At 37.9% G+C, this 23,633-nt stretch overlaps 1 protein-coding gene and 1 pseudogene across 1 annotated transcript; both read left to right on the top strand.

Moving 5' to 3' along the window:
• The first annotated feature begins 11,299 nt into the window (after positions 1–11,299).
• LOC144422981 (putative small nuclear ribonucleoprotein G pseudogene) lies at positions 11,300–12,187 on the top strand (annotated as a pseudogene).
• A 6,464-nt stretch (positions 12,188–18,651) lies between these two features.
• LOC120345031 (sulfiredoxin-1-like) lies at positions 18,652–23,283 on the top strand. Its single transcript, XM_078113042.1, has 5 exons — positions 18,652–19,495; positions 19,678–19,877; positions 21,108–21,281; positions 22,162–22,253; positions 22,521–23,283. The coding sequence occupies exons 2-5, from the start codon at positions 19,842–19,844 to the stop codon at positions 22,630–22,632; spliced, it is 414 nt and encodes a 137-aa protein (XP_077969168.1). The 5' UTR covers positions 18,652–19,495; positions 19,678–19,841; the 3' UTR covers positions 22,633–23,283.
• The last annotated feature ends 350 nt before the right edge of the window (positions 23,284–23,633 follow it).

The following is a 23,633-nucleotide window of genomic DNA, read 5'->3' as shown; positions in this document are numbered from 1 at the left end:
CTTTAACAGGCAGTCTATCAACAGTTAGCACATGAGATAAATCAACACTTTCTCTACCATCAAGTGATTTTACAGTAAAATCAACCGCATAACCATCTTGTGATGTTGGTACCGCATTCACAGTTGTCAACGAAAACTGCGTTTTCTTGCCTCTCAACTTCAATAGATCAAGAAGTCGCTCATCGCATAAGCAAGCAGTAGAGCCTTCATCTAGAAATGCATACGTTTCTATTTCTCTTCTGTTGGCACAGATCTTGACAGGTACAATATTCAAAAAACATCCTGCTGAGCTTTTTGAAGTCGCATATGCTTCAATTTTTTGCTCATTTATACCAGCAGCATTTTCTGTCTGGGTACATGTCTCTTGTTCTCTTCTATGCAATAAAGTATTATGTTTCAACTTACACCCGTCAACAGTACAAGCAGGTGGTTTACGACAATTTCTCGACATATGACCATATACAAAACAATTATCGCACAATCTTGCCTTTCTAACAATCTTCAAGCGGTCACCGTGTGACTTCTGCAGGAATTTGTAACAGTCAACAAGTTTGTGTGACGTCTTTAAACAGTCAGGACAGACATCTCTTCCCTTTTCAATATGTTTTGCACTGGTAACACTGCTGTCAACAGCTGAATTCACAGCAGTTGAATGAGCGTGAATCTTTCGCCTATTCGATGATTGAAATCGTAAACGATATTGCTGTTCTTGCTCCCTTCGAGCTCTCAAGGCTTTTCCATAGGGCGTATTTGCAGCCGCAGCCTTTTTCTTCATAAATCGAACAAGATCTTTAAATCTCACTTCTCTATCTTGTCCATCTAATTCTGCCACTGATTCTTCCCAGTTGTTCTGCAACTTGAGAGGAAGTCGTAATACGATGGACAAAATAGTATCAAAATTATCCAAATCCCCAAAATATTTCAAATGAGTCAAAGTGACTAAACATTCTTCTAATGTTTGAGAAAGACGTAATAAACCTTCATTATCTCCAGGTTTCAACCATGGTCCTTTAGTCAACTTTTCTGAATATTTTCTAGCCACAAGCATTGGTCGACCGCATGTCTTTCCTAACAAATCGCATGCCTCTTTATAACCTTCGTCGGGTGGCAAAATTGTACAGTGCATAATCAATTCCCTTGCATCACCTTCACAGTATTGTACCAAATATGACAACTTTGTACTTGTATCATGTACTCTTCTATCAATATTTAAGTTGAAGTTAGTGATAAACCGGACATATTCAGTCTCTATTCCACTAAAATGCAATAACTCAGGTCGAGGTCTATCAATTCCGTCTTGCAACATAGATGCCATATTGCCCAATAAACTTTCCACATTTGGTGCCGATTGATCATGCGTGTTTCTTTGTTGTGGGATGTGTGGTTCTGTGTACGGAGGTCGGTTCACTGATTCATACTGATCAGGAATATTCACATTCACAGCATCTCTCACATTATCAGTAGAAGCAGGTCTTCTAACATATAGTACAGGATTTTCCATTCTGACTCGAGATTGTGATAACAAATCTAATGCTGGCAATTTAGGTCTCACATCAGGAGGCTTTAATATCGGCACTCCTATTTCATTCACTGGTACTTCTTGGTTTTGATTAGGTGAATGTGAACGAGACATATTTTCATATAATGACATACCTTCGCCTCCCTGAGAAGCATTTTCCCATACATCGGCTGCTATACAGGCTGATTCATATGCATGCTTCAATTCCAAACGCTTTGTTCCACTTTGAGCATCCTCTTCGATTTCTCTAGCTCTTATTTCAGCGTCACGTTTGAGCTTTTCAGCCTTCATTCGGGCTTCCTGCTCTTGCTTTCTAGCATTTTCCATGGCTTCATGTTTAAGTCTTTGCGCTTCTTGCTCTAGTCTTTCAGCTTCAAGTTGAGCATCTAATTTCATTTTATCCGCTGCCATTTTAGCATCATGTTCTCGTTTTTTTGCGGCATCTTTTTCTACTTGCTGCCAAATACTAGCATGAGCAAGTTCTCTGATGGCAATGGCTTCTGTACGTTTAGTACTCGAACTTGAACTGGCACACGAACGACGGGAACTTTTCCCAGAAATTATAGAACGTGCTTTAGGGCAGGGGTGTCTAACTCGTTGGTTCTCGAGGGCCGCATTGCATTTTGGGAATTGTGCGAAGGGCCGCAAGCAGTTTTCGATGTATTACGACAGGGGTGGGCACACCGCGAGACTTTTTGGGCGGCTCTTCTCGCTAACATAAATTATTATTAAAATTTTAACTAAGAGAAAAACTTTAATGTAAACTTTTTTAATTTATTCAAGGTTGTAAAGAAGCTTTCGTCAATGATTAAGACAAATTATGTTTTAGTATGAAAATCGCTGTAGCGTTTTTTAATTTTAAGTCAGTCAGTCAGCAAATTTTTCGTCACAATGGTCAATGTTTATTGATGCGTCGGCGGTATTGCAGCTTGATTGCGGTCAGTTATTCTAAGTTACTGTGCGATATGTCATCAATTAGGAAACGAAAGATAAAAACAGAGTTGTCAAGTCAGAATGGGAAGAAGAATACGCATTTACCAGTCAGGAGAATAAACCTTTGTGCGTAATCTGCCATAAGCTACCAAATCAGAATAAAGTCAGCAGTGTTAAACGGCATCATGAAACGAATCATGAAAATTTCTTACGAGACTACCCTCGTAAATCAGCTATAACGAAATACAAATCTAATGGGCTCAAATTGTGCATATATTTGAGCCTAGCTGCCTTGTTTATATTTTTATTGTTCTTAGACTCTTGTGTGAATTTCTTTTCTGTTCTATTTTAATAATAATAAATTCACAAATTCTGCGGCTCTTTTAAAGTTCTGATTTGCAGCATGCGGCTCTTATACTAAAAAATTGTGCCCACCCCTGTATTATGGATAATGTATACTTGGAGCATATTTTTAGATAGGTGTAGTTTGTGACATATATTGCGATTCAATCAAACAGCCGAATGAAGTTTTCTTATTTTCTTGAATTTCAAATGCCATTTACATATTATTTTTGGCATTTCACTATTATTGCAATTTACTGTAGTCATTACAAAAAATCATAAATATTTCTATGTACAACTATCCAAAACATTTTTGAACAAAGTTCCTAAAATTAACAAAAATATTACAGAATGAATTCAATGTTTTTTTATTGCATATGTCCTGACGTTTGGCATTTCTTTTGTGCCACCAGCCTACTAATATCAGGATGAAATGATTTTACAGTACCAACTCTGATTAACGAAGTCACATGATCATCGGTTCATCTGGATCGTTCAGAATATTTGATTACTTTCAGTAATGCAAAAATTTTACGTTCATCACTTCATGTATAGATCTGTAAACAAACAAATGTCGGACTTTTCGGACCAGACATTTCCTACCATTACGTGGCATAGGACCTCTTGAGTTATGATTGATATTGATTTTTAGTAACTAGGTAGTTGTATAATAATATTAATCTACAAACACACGAAAATTTTCTGTTCGAAGTTGATCTTTAAATTTGTCATATTGACTGCTGATCTTATTCTGAGAATGTCTACTTATATTGTATTCTTTCATTGTACTGATGGAAATATGACAAATTAAACAATGCGCATCAGAATTTGAGAAATGCAGAAATATCGCAACTCCCAGTTTTCTTCAAAAATACTGCCTTTTTCATATAGTTTGCGTTTCATTTGATCCCTGAAGTGTTTTTTAAGTACTCTTTTGCTAGCCACAATTGGATCATATTCGAAACAAAAAAAAATTAATTTTCCAAAACTACTTTCAGTAAATTGTCGTTTCTGTGTGTGAATATTCAATTCAAAAATGTATAACATTTATATAAAAAAAAAATTTACAAAAATATTACAAATATTGATGGGCGTTCGAGGGCCGCATTGGAAGTTCTCTGGGGCCGCATGCGGCCCGCGGGCCGCGAGTTTGACACCCCTGCTTTAGGGCTATGTGTCGATGATTTATGACCATCAGCGTCACTCTTTTTGAACCAATCACGTAAGTGCACATTAAATTCTTGAAACTCGCGCAGTTCACACTGGAAAAATTCACTGACATTTCTTCGATCTTCTTCAGAACGTAAAGTACTCACATGAATTTCATGAGCATTTGAATACTCGGTGAACCATTTGTCAATGTCAGCACTTTTCAATTTCAACAAATCTCGATTTTTGTAGTCTGACATAAGTCCCTCAGCATCTTGATATAATTCCTTCATACGAGCACGTAACTCTTCTAAATTTGATTTCGAAACAGATTCTGCGTCCATAATGTACAATTACAGTGCTCATCAAACAAGCAACACAAAAGTTTAAATGTTCAACACTAGGATGATTTCTTCAATTTTGACGATTTACCGAACTCCTGCCGGCATTCGACGAAACTTTTGTTATGCAAATCAGATGACTTTATTTGCATAAATTTGATAACTTTATTTGCGGAAATTCGATAACTTTAATGTAACAGCCGTTCTTTGTGACCTGGACGACACCGACTGCACACTAGATATTTATTAACAGTTCAATAACGCGGTCTTTCAAGCCCCAAGTTTGTATCCTCAATCCAGAAAAACACACAACTCGAAGTATACAGTTGACACGGTTATCTTAATACAAACGTAAAAACAAATCAATACAAAATACTTGCAATAAATAAATAATCATACACAATTCGGCCTTTAGAAAGCCTACTCAAATTTATGAACACAATTATCAAACATAGTTAATTATTAAGTCGAACCAAATTACTATTGAATAACTTGCAGCCTTCAAATCAGAAAGAGTTACAAATTATAACATACCGAATTTGTCTGCTATTCCAGGCTTAAATTATCATAAGTTGAGCATGAAATCATTCGTCAATGAAATCCGAACAAATCAATTAAATAAACTATAACTGTAAAATCAATCACAAAAGGCCATTTAATGCTCATAAAATATCCCTAAATTAGGCCTAGGTGGGCAGCCATAATCTACATTATTTAATCGTCCTACAGTCAAAACAAAAAACCAAGGTCGCTGAACAAGTTTAACTTATTTACAAATTACAACGAAACGAGCGCCATTCTCTGCAAAATAAAGCGCTATCTAAAGCAAATTACCGAAACTATCCATGTCTAAGCGAGACATGTCTGGGCAAGCAATAGACCTTATTCATTAAAAACCCATCCTACGCGCAAAAAGAAAAGTGATGTAAAATTTTTTTTTAACATTAGCTCTTATGGGGAATGTGATCACCAGAGCAGAAATTTGCATTTTTTGTAATTTTCTAGATATCTTTCATTGTATACGTGAGCAGTTTTGAGGATAGAATATTTTTTACATCTTTTTTGATATTTTTATCATGATAAACATGGTCAAGATTTTTGATAATCGTTCATTAAAATTTCAATGAGCGCTGTGTTTCCGATGACGTCATTCTCACTAGACCATGAGATTCTGCCAACGCGCCGTGCTCTGTGGGATATGTGCTGCAAATGCGCGCTAATGTCGCTTTGGGTCCGGTACTGGAAGCATTTAACATTGACAATCTATAACACATACCATTTCTATCACGTTTGTTTACTGGTTTTACGCATTTATACCTGTACAGCTAGCAATCATTTACTGAAGGCATGCTGACGTGTTATTTAAACTACCGGTACCGTACCAAGGCTGCAAGAGGTGAAAACTAAATTATTTAGTCTAAATAGGCTACTGAAATAGGCCTACGAACAAAAATGTTGGCCATCCTGCCAATAGGCAGGATAAGTTGTACGGTACCGGTATACAAAAAAGATGAATATCTCCAACCAATAATGGTACAATACCGGTCTCCTCACTAGGTTAAAAAACATGACTGAATACGAGAGGGAGATTTATTTTGTCAACCAGAATACAAGCATTGAATCAATAAAAATTATATACAAAACACACAGTTATTCGGTATAGACTGGGGGAGCGATACGACCATCACAGTCCGCTCCCCCCTGCCCCACATCTTTGCTATCAAGATTAAAATCGGTTAAAAATGTAGTCCATTATTAAACCACTGCTTTTTTTGTAGATTTTCACTTAGTGGATACTTAGCAAGTACGACAGTAAATTTATAAAAAAAATTGTAAACTAATAACAAATCAGTAGAAGTCAGCTCGGGTATTCAAACATGTGATGATTGAAGTGAGAAAAAAATTTGAAGTCACATTTAGGATATTACATTAAACAACAATGGGAAAGGTACATTGGATTCAGTCAAGCTTCAAATGCTAATGGCATTTATGAAAAAAAATATGCGAAATGAAGACTGAAGTTTCCATCTGGGACATTGGAAGACGCTAAAACCCTATAGTCTAGAGTTGATAGTGTGGAAAGCCTTCTCACAATGCAGTAATAATGGGACATATATTTATAATATCAATATACAGGCTTTAAGTTGAACTATATGTTTGAATAAAATATCTATCTTTGCTACTAAATGCTGAAAACCATTTATTTCAATCTTCTGAGTGATTAGGGCCAGAAATTTGCTGTAGGGACCATCACCAGGGCTGGATTTACCAATAGGCTAGGCAGGCTGAAACCTAGAGCCTCGAAATTCGGTTTCGAAGTTTGTAATTCTCTTGAAAACTTGACAAGTTTAAACCCTACAAAAAGTATATATATATATCAAGCTTTTCAGAGTAGAAAATTCTGTACCTAACTGGTTTCAACCACATTGTAAACAGTCATTATTGCGTCGTTTGCATCATAATAGGGGAAATTATTATTATGCGCATTCTGCTGGAAGTTTCTATGTTAAAGTATGGCTGTGGCGGTTGTTTGATCAAAGAAATTGAAAGCAAAACTGCCTCAAGTAAATTTTTATTCTTTTAATTAAAAATTTACACCCATGAATGGGGAGAATGAAAAGTTTAATGCTTTCATATTTTCAAATTTTAAGCAATTAAATGTGGTGTTGTTTAGAGAGAAATTCTGAGCTCAAAAATATGAAGGGGCCTCTCATGGTCTAAATCCAGCCCTGAACATCACCAATTTTAGGATTATGAACTGAGTTAGGCCACTGGATTTTGAAAGGTGTACCAGAAATGTACATAGTTACATGGAATTCATGAAATATATGACATCCAATTAAAACCAAAATAGGTCTTTCGTTGAACGCCAGTTGTGGTCCCGGTACCGGTATACCAGTATTCTGTTATCACAAGCAGTTGGAGCGCATATCCCACAGAGCACGGCGCGTTGGCAGAATCTCATGGTCTAGTGAGAATGACGTCATCGGAAACACCGCGCTCATTAAAATTTCAATGAACGATTAATAAAAATCTTGACCATGTTTATCGTAATAAAAATATCAAAAAAGATGTAAAAAAATATTCTATCCTCAAAACTGCTCACGTATACAATGAAAGATATCTAGAAAATTACATAAAAGGCAAATTTCTGCTCTGGTGATCACATTCCCCATAAGAGCTAATGTTAAAAAAAAAATTTTTACATCACTTTTTTTTTTGCGCGTAGGATGGGTTTTTAATGAATAAGGTCTATTGCCACGAAGACTCTCTCAATTGTTTCGTAACAAAGTGTGTAGAAGCACACTGTCAATCAAGTGAAATTACGGCGTCAACAATAACAAATAAATTACTACACAAGGTAAACGGACGCAATGTTTAAGTCAATACAAAAATCAAGTGAATGGATTCTCGATGTAACAGTCAGCGAAGTCGGGAGTGTTTTGATAAGGTAGACTAGGCCCAATGTGGTCTAAACCCTGTCATGCTGATACATTCCGTGCGGCCCACAGAACAATTTTTGCGTATATTTGTATTTAATAGTAGAACGTTTCTTCGTTTTTTTTTAGCTAATCCAACTGGGGTTGGGATCCCACGATTTGAACCCTTTTTTCTTACGCTTTGTGCCTTTATTTTAGTTTAGTAAAAACACTCCTCTGTTTTTGAGCGTGGGCTATGTGACAGTAGTGACGAAACGCAGAACCGACTTAACGCCGCGCAAACCAGATTTTTAGCTAGGTCCCGAAATACCAACTTAGACGGTTGCTATTTGACGATGGCACTAAGCTTGCTCACGCTGCAAGTTTTTATATTACTCAAATATAACAATTCGTAATAAAATGAGTGTCACAAGACATGAGGAAAACACAGCGGGAACGTATTTCCTTGTTCATCACACAGTGTCTGGTTTGATTTCAAGTAATATCTGTCACGAAAGAAAATAATTTGAAGCGACATTAAACGCGAGATGCGGAAAATACAACGGTAGTTCTCGGGAATTAATTTTAAAATAACTGAGGGCTTTGTTCATATATATATCATTTTTAAAAGAACGCCATCCATGCAACATAATAATAGTCTGATTAGAACGGTAAACTCTCGTTGTTTAATAAATTAAAAAGTCAGTAAACTCGCGATATTTCGATCACTTTTGGGTTTTCTCCGACTTGCGGCCCGCGAGACTAAGTGCCGCTAAAATTTCAAACTAAAGTTGTGACTTGTATCCCTTTGGTATTTCGATTCACGTTGAGACTGGAGGCATGAATTTTTATTGTCACAATCCCTCATGATTAGAACCCAACCGATATATCGGTCCGATATTGCGTGTTTGTCGATATATCATATCGGCAGTAAACGGCCGATATATAATATGGGCTATGTATAACAGTTAAAAAACCTAAAAATGTTCGTAAAAGTTGTTTTAATTACTGTTGGTTGTGATTATTTTTAATGGATAATACACTTATGTTATTGTTTTTATAATTAAATTACACATAAGGGGGCACCAAAGTCTTCAGTGCTTAGGGCACCAAAGGGGCATAATCCGCCCCTGCTTGGATCTCAACAACACGAAAAGGAAAATGCGTCGCACTACACAAAGGCGCATCTAGGCGCCAAATTAAAATCTTTGGATCGCGAGATTTCACAAAATTTTTTTTTTTTTAAATTGATTTGCTCGAAAAAAAGGTTGGGAACTTGGGAACCCGTAACCATTTGGCGCTTTCAACACAAAAGACTGCAATACTAGAAAAACTGCCTAAAACCTCACATGGTGAAATTTACTTGCAATTCACAAATTTAAAATGACAAAATATATGTTGCATGAACTAATGTTTTATTATTTACACGAGATTCTGAAGTTTGGAACTATTTCACGAGTCCAATTTGCATTTTGTCTCTGAAATTGTCAACGTTGGAATTAATGTACATGACTTTGTTTGTTTATATTGCTGTGTAATGTGTATACCATAAATTTTTGATGACCTTAATTTTTTGTGGGCCGTATGTTGTATAGCACCAAGATTAATTTATTGCCTCTATGCCGATATACAACTATAACTCGTACTGTACTAGGAGATTCATCATATTTATATATGTTCTATTATTTACATTATATATTACATTTATGAGTTCCATTGAAAGCATTCTTTGTATTTCAATCTTTGCAAATTTTCCTCCCGTACTCATTCTGTATATAAATTGTGACACTACAAATCTGTTTTCATTGATCACCTTATTTTTGGGGATTAATTCATATTTTTCTACTTGTGTTGTACAAATTTATATCTATGTCTACTGTGCTCTCTATAATACTGCCAAAATATGATCCACACTTTCTTACGTCACATGAGTACTGAAATTATACTGTGACAATCCCTTGTTACCTACATTTACTTGCATTTGTTATTATGGCCTACAACAGGGATGGCGAACCTTTTTCAATGAATGGGTCAAAAATTATATTTTTATCGTGGAACAGAAGAGAGTGGGTCACAGATATTTAATCCATGTCTGTATCTGTATCAGAAACTTCTGAAACAAATCTCATAAGCTGGTGTTGGTGTGGTTTGGGCTTTACTTTACTTTTTATATCACTCGATTTTTTGAAATTAGAGTACGAGAACACGCATATGAATTACCAAAAATGTTTAGGATGATACGGCAAATTATTTTACGGTTCCAAAGAGTTCGGATAAAATCCCAATCTGATTTAGTTAAATTGTTCGATCAGCTTTCAACCACATTAAAGCACTTTTACACTGCCCCATTGTTATTTCAGATTTCTAGGTTTTTATTTCAAGTCTGAAAGATTTTGTTTTCTCAACGGCATTGTAGGCGAGGAACAATAAAATTCAGAGTAGCATCTAGTTTTCGTATAAGCCCTAAAACAGTCTGCAGATGCACGTCCGAAGGAGACAAGGCGTTACGAGAAATGAACAGACCATTTGCATTGTTATGTCATAAACGAGGTCAGGGCCAATAGCTGAATAACGGTACACAGCGGTGCAGACATGCGTTCAAGATTGGGGGTTTTGAAAATTACCACACCGGCCCGGAAATTAACAATTTGAATATGAGTGATGGCAGCCTTGACTGCCCAACTGACGGTACATTATATATATATATTAGTTTAGTTATTGTTAGATTAATTTGGGACCAGTTTTATCAATTTTTATTACTGATATCACATTTTATTTTATTCGTGCCTTGGCGGGTCACGAATAATACGCGGTGGGTCACTTTGTGACCCGCGGGTCAGTGGTTCGCCATCCCTGCAATAGCTGAATAATGGTTCACAGCGGTGCAGACATGCGTCCAAGATTAGGGGTTTTGAAAATTACCATACCGGCCCGAAATTAACAATTTGAATATGAGCTCTCGCGGCCCTGACTGCCCAACTGAAGGTAGATTATAATAGTTTAGGTATTGTTAAATTAATTTAAGGCCGGTTTTATCAATTTTTATCACTGATATGTTAGCATTTTTTTTATTATTTTATTCGTGCCTTGGCGGGTCACGAATAAAACGCGGTGGGTCACTTTGTGACGGGTCAGTGGTTCGCCATCTCTGATATAGACCGTGCTGAACTTATACTTTATGATATTCATAAAGTTGGCACATTTGTAATAAAATTAGTTATAGCTATACAAACATCAAGAATGCAATTCTGGGATGACTGCACCACTTCTGAATGACACCAATATCTAACGAAACTGATAGAGTAGATATACCACGAACATCATACGCGAGGACAAAAATATTTTTAGGAGCAGATATAATAAAATGTATCTGTAATATCGATTTATAGCCGTAAGTATTCCCATTTTCTATGATTTTCGAAGTGTCTAAATAAATGCATAGCATATGTGGTGATCGAGCGCGTGCGCCACCTTATAATACTACGTTTTAAATATTACCATTAAGTTTACTTGTTGCAATTAGCATGTTCAATATTTAATATTAATACTTTCAACTAATTTATTTGTTTTTTTTCGTTCCGGCCGTCGGCGGGTGCGGACGTGTCTGCTTGAAAAGACTAGAGAATGCTACGCGGTGTATGTTTCGGTATTTGTATCGCATAATATCAACATGAGCAAAGCCCATCCACCGGAATTAAAGAAGTTTATGGGTAAAAGATTGGATTTAAAGTTAAATGGTGAACGATCTGTTACGGATATATTGCGGGGTTTCGATCCTTTCATGAGTCTAGTTGTGGATGATGGAACAGAGCGCAGAAAAGATGGGACCAATGCACCTGTTGGAATGGTGGTCGTTCGTGAAAATTCGATATTAATGTTGGAAGCATTGGAACGGATACAATGATTCTGCCCTAGGATAGTGGATTTCATTTTCTAAAATATGGTAGACCAGATTCTTAAGATAGAACTCTTTCAATTCTTGATAATTTCAACTTCAGTGCAAGCAGGGCTGGAGAGCTGGTTCGAAATCATATTGGCTTCATCTCACATTATATTCAAACTGTGGCCCCAGTTCAGGCGCTTCATTTCTCTATGTTCAGATGACTCTTTAACATTAAACAAGGATCCACTGAAAGGCACTGAATAGCTTTCCAGTTCGCCTAAGATTTTAACATAGTTTATTATAAACACCACACCATCACAGCACTATTTTTTTAGTTGGTCAACACCCAAAAGCACCTCTTTCAACAATTTTTATCAGTCATTTAATGTTCGAACAAAGTCTTCATTCAAGCGACCTGTTTATTCTAATCACAATTTTCCTTTACCATTTGCAGTGTTATTCCTACAATCACTTCATTTTCTGGTTACACATAAAAACGATGTTTTTTATCTGTATGACCCTTAAAATAAACTCATTGTTGTCACTGTTATTCACAAATTTATTTATTTGAAGTTATTGCCCGATTCTGTATCGTGTATTTTTGTTTTATTGTGTTATTCGACTGTTTTTGGTGGACGGGCGCGTATTTTCACGTGTTTAACTTTTCTTTAAGTTATGCCCGTCCTCCAGGTCCTCTGTGTTTTGTGTTTGTTCGTTTGTTTATGTTTTATAACAGAGCGACCGAAATAAAATTGATTGATTGGTTGTTTTTAAAAGTTATTACGCCCATTTTACCCTTTTTCCAAAGTGCCTAAATTCTAAGTGCCTACTTTTAGTCCGTCCCCAACTTCTTATTTGCAAAAATGTACCGGTAATGCTTGATGCTTGCTGATTGCATTCTTGTGTGGCTGTTTTTTGAGAAAGATATATAGATAGATAGGATTTACATATTTATCCCGGGGGAGAGGAAAGCCGATAAGACGGCTTATCCATATGGCGAACCACGGCCTCTCGTCCGGTTACCATTCCAAGTCGGGTATGGGATTAGTTATATTGTTTGTTTTCGGAAGCATGGACTTGGTGGTGGAGAAAGCCGTAACCGACCAGCGGTTACGTGAACCACCAAACGACGGCGAGGAGTCCAGCAATCCTCTCGCACATAACCATCTCGCATGGGATTCGAACCTGCGAACCCACGCAGAGTAATTGGAGGTGCGGTGGCGAGCGTATTCCTCAAATGATAACCTCCATTCAAACGCTATGCTGTAAAGTGTAACTGAAAAAAATACGATGCAAAGGACGAAACTAAAGAATTTATATAGTCCCCAGATGCGCACTACAAAACTCACTTTCTAGGGGTATTTCAGGGTCTCATCTCACGACCTAAATGGACCGCCCGCATGTTGATTAAGATTAACATTCGTGTTTATATAGGATTTACATATTTATCACGGAGGAGAGGAGAGTCGATAAGACGGCTCAACGATACGGCGAATCACGGCCTCTCGCCTGGTTACCATTCCATGTCGAATACGGGATTAGTTAGTTATTTGTTTATCGAAAGCATGAACTTGATGATAGAGGAAGCTGTAACTAGTGGTGAGATCTGAAGCCCGACCGACCCGAAATGTCACTCATTACGGTCGGGTCGGGCTTCTCTATTGCTGACTTTTTTCCAATGAGGCGTTTCCGCCGTGTTTTGGCCACGGGAGACCGTGGTCTGCAAAAAAAAACAGCAGTTGCCTCATCAACACGACACATACTGTACTAAACTCTTGCAATGACAATTTAAAGAACTTCTAAATAAAATATGAAATTTCGGGATCGGGCCTGCAAATCCGGTTAATTAGTCGGGTTTAATACCCACGGGCATGACTCGGGCCGGGATGAAATTCTTGGTAAGCGACCACGCATTCGAGTGTTTTTTACTTATGTGGTGGATAAGCGCGTCCGCATTTTAAGGCTAGGCTGTGCCCACCATCATTGTTTTTTCTGCACCTTGTTGGCCTGTTTGAATTTTTTATATGTTTTAAGTGTCGTCATGTTTTGGGCAGGGGAACAAAAATATATGATTGATGGAAACTGTGTCATGCTTCCCACTGCTGCACTGAGCTCAAATCAATCAATCATTTTATTTCTGACTAAAATGGAACAATAGAAAAAAGTAAACAGACAACAAATACAGAACAATACAAAAAAGTAATCAGACAACAAATACAGAGATACCTGGAAGGCGAGCATAACTTAAAATGAAGTTAAAAAACGTACAAGTACGTGCCCACCCACCAAAAAATAAAATAGAAATAATACGATTGTACAAAAAATATGGACACGATTCAAAATCGGGCAGTGCTTATAACACAATTTAAAATGATAAAAGCCAAATAATTGCTTGAATCAGTGGATAATTTACATGGAGTAAAATAAGTGTTGCGCTTGAAATAAGACGGCAAAATTCAGGTAGATAATATTAAATGTAATAGAATCCCAACGACCTCCTCCGTCTCTGATAGATGTTTCAAATGTTCGTATACGATTATGGTAGCTGAGAAATCGCCAGGATTAGCCTTGCAGTAAATATATATAAATAAAGCTGATCTCGAATTCTGTAAATTTTGGGTCTGAGATTCCTATATAGCATAGAAATAAACAAGTCAAAATCTATGGGAGACATCGCTTGCTGTCAGAAATGCAAAAAATCACCAAAAATCTATCAAATGTGCAAGACAGATAAATAAATACATGGTTGAAAAGCAGCATGAAGTTTTGAATAGTGGGAATAAAAATAGAGTGACAATAGCTGTGAATACAAATACCTAACAATGCGTGCCAATGTTAGAAGAAAATAGTGACTAGTAACACAGGAAAAAACACAAAAAGCTATATACATTGGAACTATTTACCAAAACAATATCCAAACACTGTCAATATTGGCAGGCAACATGGAGGTGTAAAATCATTTATTAAAACAGTAAAAGCAATCTCAATTACACACTCACACAAAAAATACCATGAGCAAAAGTGAAACATTGATGTTACAGTAGAAAATTCAAATTAAGCTGGTGTTCTAGGTGGTACATAACCACTTATTGGCAGCAGAAGAGGAAAAATCAGATATTGCCAAAATAATATTCACAGAGTAAGGTTGCAGGAGCTCATAAAAAAATACAACATGGATAATTTTGCCATTGAAATAAGATGAAAAATTCAAGGCATATTTATCAAAAGTAACACAATACAAACAACCATGTTAAAACAGAAAGCACATTTGGAAAGCCAATTGGAAAATTTGTGGGTGTCTTTAAAATTTCCATCCCCTGCCAGCAATGCCCAGCATACTATACTATTCAGTGGCGGCGCGTCAATAGGGCCAACCGGGGCAATGCCCCGGTTGTTTTTTTGGTATAATAAAAAATATTCGAAAAATACCTCAATATCGGTTGCACAGACTGTCTACACTAGCCATATTCTCCCGACATGATTCATTTTTCGCTCGCAAAGCCTTCGCCGAACGTCGACGGGGCGACGCCGATTTTGCCCCGGTTGCTCATTGTATATCGTATTCTCTCTTTTATCTTCCACTCGCCGCATTTGTCTCGTTTGTTTTCTGTTTCTTTTACTAAATCATCGGGGCCGATCGGGGCTAGCCCCGGAATTATGACGACACAATGCCGACGTTTCTTACAACAACGTGTTGACATATTCACGCATTCCTTCTCGTTCGTTGGTTGCTTGAAGAGTTGATAGTTTCCTCGCCTGCGTTTTTGTCGCTTGTTTCGCTATTTGAATCAGTTAGAGACCTTTAGTCCATTTGCTTTCGATTTTCCACATTCCTTTTGAGCTCCTCACTTCTTTCCGACTTCGCATTTCTTAGCCTTAGACCTCATAATGAATAAGGTTGATGCACTACTTCGCACTCCGTTTTCGCAGCTGCCGCTGGAACAAAAATTAGAGGTACAACGTCTTGGGCCTTATCAACCAAAAAATTGTTCACTGGAACAATCCCATGACGGAGGAAAGCGTCGGCGTACATTCTGCGCAGAAACTTGGTATAAAAAACACGAATGGTTGTGTTACAGCGAGGACAAAAATGCACTTTTTTGTTTTTATTGCCTACTTTTTGCTGCCGCCCGTGACTCACGTTGGTGTAAATTTGGTTTTAGAGATCTTAAACATCTTTGCGAGCGTGCCAGGGATCATCAATCTTCTATGGAGCATCTGGACAATGCAGTAAAATACCGAACATTCGGAAATGTCAATATTGCAGCACAGTTGGATGAAGGACGCGCGGTTTCTATTCGTCGGCACAACCAAAACGTCGAGAAAAACCGCCATGTTCTCGGTCGATTGATAGATGTTTTGAAGTTCATTGGTTGTCACGAGCTGTCCCTCCGTGGGCACGATGAACGGGCTGGCTCTTCTAATAGAGGGGTATTTTTGGATATGGTGGAATACACCACATCCCTAGATGCAGTATTGAGAGATCATCTTGATGCCGCAACTGTTTCGAAAGGGACATCTAAGGATATCCAAAATGCTCGACTCAATGTATAAAATTTACTTACAATATTTGGCTCTGGAAATTGAGAATTGCCAGTTCCTTTCGATTCAGTCTGACGAGACAACTGACATCACGTGCGTTTCCCAACTGGCTGTGATTTTTCGGTTTGTGAAAGATGGTAAACCTACCGAGAGATTTCACAGCTTTGTACCAATCGTTGATCGCACGGCTTGCGGGATATCGGCTGTACTGAAAGAAGTGTTACAGCCTTACAACGCGAAGTCAAAATTGATAGCTCAAACTTATGACGGCGCGGCAGTCATGAGTGGGTCGAAACATGGTGTTCAAGTTTATATAAAAGAAGTTTTTCCTTATGCGCATTTTTTAGATTGTTATGCACACCAATTTAACCTCGTTATTAAAAATATGTGTCTTGATACCCCTCTCGTCCGTATATTTTTTGCAAATGTTTCGGGGTTTTCTTCATTTTTTTCCGTTTCGCCGAAACGCTCTGACCTCCTTCGCCAGATATGTAGCCGCCGTCTTCCAGCTTGTGCACCAACACGTTGGAACTTCCAATCACGCGTGGTGCAGGGCGTGTCCGAAATTAGGTCTGAGCTCATTGAGTGTCTCCGGTTTGGGACGAACGCTCTGTGAGGGAGGCGGCAGGTCTAAAGCGTCTGCTAGAAGATGGTGAGTTTTCATTTTTTTCTCCACAATATTCTATCACGTGGATGTATTATACGGCGCATTGCAGTCAAGGCTAATGGATGGAGCGTCTGTGCAGTCGTGTATTTCAGACTTCTGCGATGCTGTATCTCGTATCCGGGAAACAATAAAATACGACGAAACACGGAGTGCTTCTTTACGCCGCGGGCAAACAACGCAGCGTTTGATTTTGTCTGCAAAGGTATGCTGTGACATTCTGGTGAATCAAATAGGCGATCGTCTGCGCACTGAACACCTTGCCGCGTTCTCTTTGATGAACCCCAAAAATTTTTCAAAATTTGCACGTCAATTTCCCATCCATTTGTTGGCTACTGTCTTCAAATTTTACCCCATGATAAACGTGGGTAAATTGGAAAATGAATTGCGATGTATATACACCAATCAAACTTTTTTGAACATCACATCAACTTGCGCGCTCTATGGGTTCCTCATAGATACCACTCTAGTAACTACCTTTGCGGCGTCTGCAAAATTTCTGGTCATCATTTTGACGACGCCTATTTCTTCCGCCGACGCAGAGCGAACATTCAGCACGCTGAAGCGTATTAAAACGTATCTCAAAAACACAATGAAGCAAGATCGATTAAATTCCTTGTTTTATCCATTCACAGAAGCGTTATTTCTGGGATGCATGACTTTAATCAGCGCGTTATTGAGCATTTTGCTGCAACCGCGGCGTGTTGCATATATGTTCAAGCAGTAGAAGTCTAGCAGCATATATATCTATGAGCAGTGTTCCCTCTAAGGTGTGCGCGTGTGCGCGCGCACACAGCTTTCAGAGGCTGCGCACACGCATAGATTTACTGCGCACAGACGTATTTCGATGTAATGTAACAATGTGCTCGGTTGGCAGGTTGCGAAAGTTTGTTGTTGGCCCACTTATTACCCCATTAGAACGCCAAAATTTCTTCATTGGTTTTTGCACAAATTTTAGTCATTTCCAAAAAAGTGCGCACACACCAAAATTTCTGCGCACACATACTACAAAAAATTAGAGGGAACATTGTCTATGAGTGAGCGACGCATGTCCTTATTGGACACGTTTAGTGGCCATAACGATCGTTTCAATATTATGTTGTTCTTGTTCTTTGACACGTTTTCAAAAAGTCGCTTTTCTCTTCGAATACTGGACCAATTGCTTTGAAATTTTCAGTGGTTAAAGATTAATTTATTCGCTAGATCTATCACTTTTATTTATTTCAAAATTTTGCGTGAATTCTATGAAATTTGATATTTTGTCTAAAATTTTGCTGTATTATTTTTTATCCATGGGAACACGGATTTTAGTCAGTGTCATGACTGGCTGTACGTTTTGATTCTGCAAAATTCTTGCTACTGGAAATTCAGAACTTTTTTGAGGGTACCGGTAGCGTCAAAGGTACCGGTAAGGACTGATTCGCTCTGGTCCAACGTGTCCATATATTTGTGCGTAGCTCTCTTGTCTTTGCATTAACTTTCCTTTCTTCGTAGTAACGTTTTAAACCTTATTTTAGGTTTTGTCTGCTTTCCCGAAGTTTCTGTTAATATGTCATTGTATTTATCTGGGTAAATATTGCCTTTCCTTTTGAAAGAGGTTTCAAAATAAACTATGTCTATATTTATTAATCCCTTGACTTAGACCGGTTTTAAAGACACTTTCTTATCGTTAAAAATTGTCGCTTTTGCCGATTGGTTGGTACCGATGGAATGGTTTTTATACTCATAAAATGATGGGAGAACTTACAGCGCTCATCCTGTCCCCGTAGATGGGGGTGACCTGGTCCCGCAGTAGCTTGCCCTGGTTGTCAAAATGATCACGCGCCGCCACTAGTATTCATAGTGAAAACTCTTTAGTCCTTAACTTTGTTATAAAGTGAACAGGACATCCTGAGATATGGTGAAGTGCTGATTAATACCATTCATGAAGTGGCCAAATATAAGTTCCAACAGGAAAATAAAATTACAGAATTAAACTGGCTTGTGTAGTTATGAGTGCAATATCTGTGGGCAAAAAGTCATATCACATTTCTTCACAACTCTGTTATATTCACTTTCCAGCTTTTCCACTTTCAGACTTGTCAGTTGTCTTTTCCAACCCCAGATCCTCCAAATTGCAAAAATAGTTACCAGTATGTAACCAAATTGTGTTGTCCATAACACAGTGATATGTAAAATCGTGTTTGAACAATCAGTTTGATAATTTCAGTACTTCTGTACTTGGAGACGGAAGAAGTCATTAGAAGGCTACTCCATTTATTTTTTCTCTAAAATCTACACGACCTGATTATGATTTAATCAGGACGGGCATAAAAAGCCTAATCAAACTACCGGCACTGGTAGTCGGCACGTTCCTTTCGTCTTTCTCTGAATTGTTCAACCTTGCGTTTTCCTGACACTCTCTGGCACAGTTCATTTCCGATCCGTGCTGCTGTAATCCACATCAACGAAGGTCTGTCCGCAAACAGTGAAACACAAGCGAGTTACCTGAACCATACGCCTAGCACAGGGGTGGGCAACATACGGCCCGCTGACTGTATCCAACCACACTCTGTAATATGGTCCGACGCATCATTCCTGAAAGTTGCCGATCGCTCTCCGATATATTTGTAGACTGTCGGGGCGTTGTTCTTGTGTTTATGGATTCTTATGTTCTTGTTGATATTAATTTTAAAAATGGTGCGCTGGAACTTTCTGTGAAAGGTAAGTAAATGATCTTTTTGTCATTCGATATAAAAGTATATAGGGTAACGATATTAAAAAGTTTGAGAACCGCTGGGCTAGGGCAAATGAGGAAAGCAGCGGTTAGTACTTTATTTCAATGTTAATCCTATCCGCGAGCGATGGAAGCGATAACTGACGTCAGACCTTTCCTAATGTGACAGCGAGTCAACTGCCTGAGGACAACAAACTTCCAGTTTCGATGGAGAAACTTTGAAGGTGCCTGCTTTTCAAGTACCGTATCCCGGTAAAAAGGATTTTCTTTGTACCTTGTTTCGCAATCGATTGATGGGAAATTGTTGAATTGAGAGGACAAAAGAGAAATACGATGACAAAACGAACGTTTGCACAAATCAATTACAACGTGAGTAGTCTCTATGTATTCCAGTATTCAGGTATTATAAGTTATTCCGATGGAATGGTAGTCTACGGTACCGGTACCCGGTACAGTAACCCGTCAAGAAGCTGTGGTTTGCCATATGGTTAGGCAGTCTTATCGGTTTTCCTCTCCCCGGGATAAATATTTGAATCCTAACTAAGCGCACACGGTGGAGGGTGGAAGTCTAGTTCAAAAATACCTGAATACTGGCGCGGCGGTGTGGCTCAACGGGCTAAGCGTTAGGAATACGCTCGCCACCGCACCTCTAATTACTCTGCGTGGGTTCGCAGGTTCGAATTCCATGCAGGGATGGTTATGTGCGAGAGGATTGCTGGACTCCTCGCCGTCGTTGGGTGGTTCACGTAACCGCTGGTCGGTTACGGCTTCCTCCACCACCAAGTCCATGCTTCCGAAAAACAAACAATACAGTAAAAACTAATCCCATACCCGACTTGGAATGGTAACCGGACGAGAGGCTGTGGTTCGTCATATGGATAAGCCGTCTTATCGGCTTTCCTCTCCCCCGGGATAAATATGTAAATCCTATCCTATCCTACTGGAATACGTACATACTGACATAATACCGGTACCAGTATACTGGTATAGGAATACCATAGTACTGTAGTAATCCAATACAATTATAACTGTATAACGTACGGTAGTAATCATTATTACTACATCGACGAGGCAAATGCGGTAATATTATCAGTTATCAATCATTCTAATGGATAGTGCGCACTCAAGTCTCACAAGCAGACAAGCTTGTCCGTTGCATGCATGCTTAGGCACACCTGAGAATCTCTCGGCACACAGTTTGAGAAACGCTGCCTTGCTGTTGGTGTATAGTTTAGTACCGGTACCGGTACCACAAGTGCTTCTAGTGCAGGTACCGGTAGTGGGCATGGCTCAACATTTTTGCATATGTCTGTATGTCTAAAGTTTCATGGAAAATATATATATTGACCTGGGGTCGCACTGGACACTTGAAAGTTGCCTTGGGGGTCGTCCTGAAAAAAGCTTGGGAACCCCTGATCTAACCTGTGAATTTAGACAACAAAAAATAACTAGTGTTGAAGTTGGAATTGTGAATTCAATAATTTCCAGTTGTGTATGTTACCAGTATCTAATAATGTGGAGGTTTGATAAAATATAGAATTAATCAGTTAGGTTATTCAGCGCTTATAATATTGATACTTATGTAGTCTTTCATTTTAGCCATGCTTTCAATTTGGTGCACATCAAGCTGCGGAAATTGATTATTCAACTGTTATGAGTATACACGGCGATCATATTAATGAAGTTCACAATATTCCTATAGAAGAACTGATTCAACCTTTTCATTCGAGTATTGATGAAAGTAAAGTTAAATCTTTGATGCAAACTATTCAGGTCAGTTAACTTTCCATTGATTATGCATGTTTGAAAATTTTGAGAGAAAAACAGTGATGTATAGTGGCAGAGGAAAGAGGTTCCTTTGCTAAACTAATATTTGAGATTTGCAACGTCAAATATTGGCGCTCCCTTCACCCTAAAGTACCATATTTCCTATTTCTTGTATTGTGTATTCACATTGTGTGCTTTAGAATGGTGAAAAAATAAATTACTGATTACTGATTACTCCAGAAGTGTGTGTACCAATATGAAGGTACCGTAACAAATTTTGTTCGCCTTCTTTACATCTGGGGTGTATAGGGACTGAAACCTATGGGCAGGGGGTATGGTATATTCACTTGGCTAACACAGACAGTCCCCGAATTGTAATAGAAATAAAATAAGGAAAATCTGTATAAAATTATGCCCTAACCCTAACCTGGTACACACAATATGGGACTGGGAGTACCCAAATATTTGGGCAATTACAAGTTTCCCATAACCAGGATATTTATGAAGTGGTGGCCGTTCATAAATAAATAAAAAAATGTGATTATTCTAAACTATAAACATGGTAAAATAACGTTTGTGCTTTGCTAGTGTTAAAAATTGGCATTAATTTGCAATCTTTAAAACATTTATCAAATCCAATAAGGTCCCCCCAGATATTTTATTGGGAAACAACAAACAAGTAACATCAGTTTTGATAGAAAACACTAGTTTGTGCTTTAATGTGGCTTTCACAGTGGGAGACAGTCATTTTTTGATAACCTTAAGTCATGACTAGACAATCAAGGTTTAAGTCCTCTGTTTCCACAAAGTTGTAATGATAAAATTCTCATATATAATCGCATGAAAAAGTTCATGTGTGTTATGCTGTTATCATACTTTGTCGCAGGATCATATCGATGATGTACCACCTATTGATGTTATATGGATAAAAGGGAGACTTGGTGGAAATTACTATTATTGTTTTGGAGGATGCCACAGGTATTCATTTTCGACAGAATTTTTATATGCTATCAACACTCAAGTGCGGCTGTATACTATATATACAAATATAGGATAATATTATTACATATTTCTCTGAAAAAAGTTGAAAAGCAGTTTAATCATTTGCTGGTAATCGGTGCAAGTGTGTTTCTGGCTCATAGTATATTGCATGTGCCAATGTCGAGTTTTTGTAATGGTGCAGTTCGCCAGTATCTTAAGATATCTATAATTCAAATTGTTGCATTCAATTCCTTACCATTTCAGGCTGGAGGCTCATAAAAGATTGATCAAAGGAACTATAAGAGCTAAATTGATTAAAGCAAATATTGCAGCACTTAAAGTATTTCTTGGGTCATCCACGCCCGATCTGAAGTGAAGACTACAGTATTTTTTTCTATGCTCACAAAGATTACTATGAAAGAGGTGTGAACTGCAAACTTTTACATCTTAAAGCTTTAGCATTTTTCCATTTCAGAAGATTTGCTGGAAGCTGTAGTTCTGTGCCAAACAAATGTTAAAAGAGGCTGCCTTCCTCTGATACTTTGTCTGATATTAAAGTTGGTAGTAAGCATATATTCATTTGTAACAACTCAAAAACAATATTTAATATACCGGTAGTACATTACCGGTAACTCAACCAACATTTTTTTATTGATTAGTCATGTTTAAATGAGCATTGAACATTGCACGCTGAACAGTTTTGTTTTTATTGTTTGCTCAGTAATGGTGACGATATGCCTCAGTGTTATGCCAGTTTTTATAATTCTTAACTTTTATTATATTATTTGTTTTAACATGCAGTTATATACAGTAAACAACTTTACATTATATTTTACATTTAGCAATAATGTTTTCAGCATTTTTTCATCCAAAACCAAACCCTCAAAAGTAATTGTTGCAATATGTTTGGAAGTTTTTCAGCTTGAGCGAATTAAAAGGGGATTAAGCTACCTCATTTTTGTTTAGTATTTCTACATGATATTATGATTTGATATTATAATAAAATGAATTTTAAGAACTAAGTAAACTAGTGTTAGAAGTGCTTGATTTGTCAGCAGTGATTGATGGGCTTTGGCACTGAAGTCGAGGTATTCCCTTTAGGCGATATGCAAAACTGTGGCAAATTCATTCAGTCGCTCAGGCTTTAAAATGGGCATAGGACCTCTGACCAAGTTTGGTTCACGTACCGGAAAGAGTTGAAACTCTAATGATAAATTGACAGACCATCAATGCCATGCATTTTGCAATTGAGATATAATATTCAAATATGTTTGGCGGACCGGCATGAAGGTTGTGGCGGACCGGCGGTTGTGGACCACTTCTCTAGGGAAAAAAGGTTGTGAAGCCCCAGGGCTCCGTGAGAGAAACTTTGCGTCT

This window comes from Styela clava, chromosome 5 (genome assembly GCF_964204865.1).
Source record: "Styela clava chromosome 5, kaStyClav1.hap1.2, whole genome shotgun sequence".
Classification (NCBI taxonomy): domain Eukaryota; kingdom Metazoa; phylum Chordata; class Ascidiacea; order Stolidobranchia; family Styelidae; genus Styela; species Styela clava.
This window is presented reverse-complemented; position numbering and strand designations above follow the sequence as displayed.

What these genes read in the sequence shown, in the direction of transcription:
- LOC120345031 (XM_078113042.1), top strand. Translation starts at nt 19,842, where the DNA reads ATGACAAAACGAACGTTTGCACAAATCAATTACAAC. An exon ending in TTGCACAAATCAATTACAAC is followed by an intron (nt 19,878 to 21,107) that starts GTGAGTAGTCTC and finishes CTTTCATTTTAG; the next exon opens with CCATGCTTTCAATTTGGTGC. An exon ending in CTTTGATGCAAACTATTCAG is followed by an intron (nt 21,282 to 22,161) that starts GTCAGTTAACTT and finishes ACTTTGTCGCAG; the next exon opens with GATCATATCGATGATGTACC.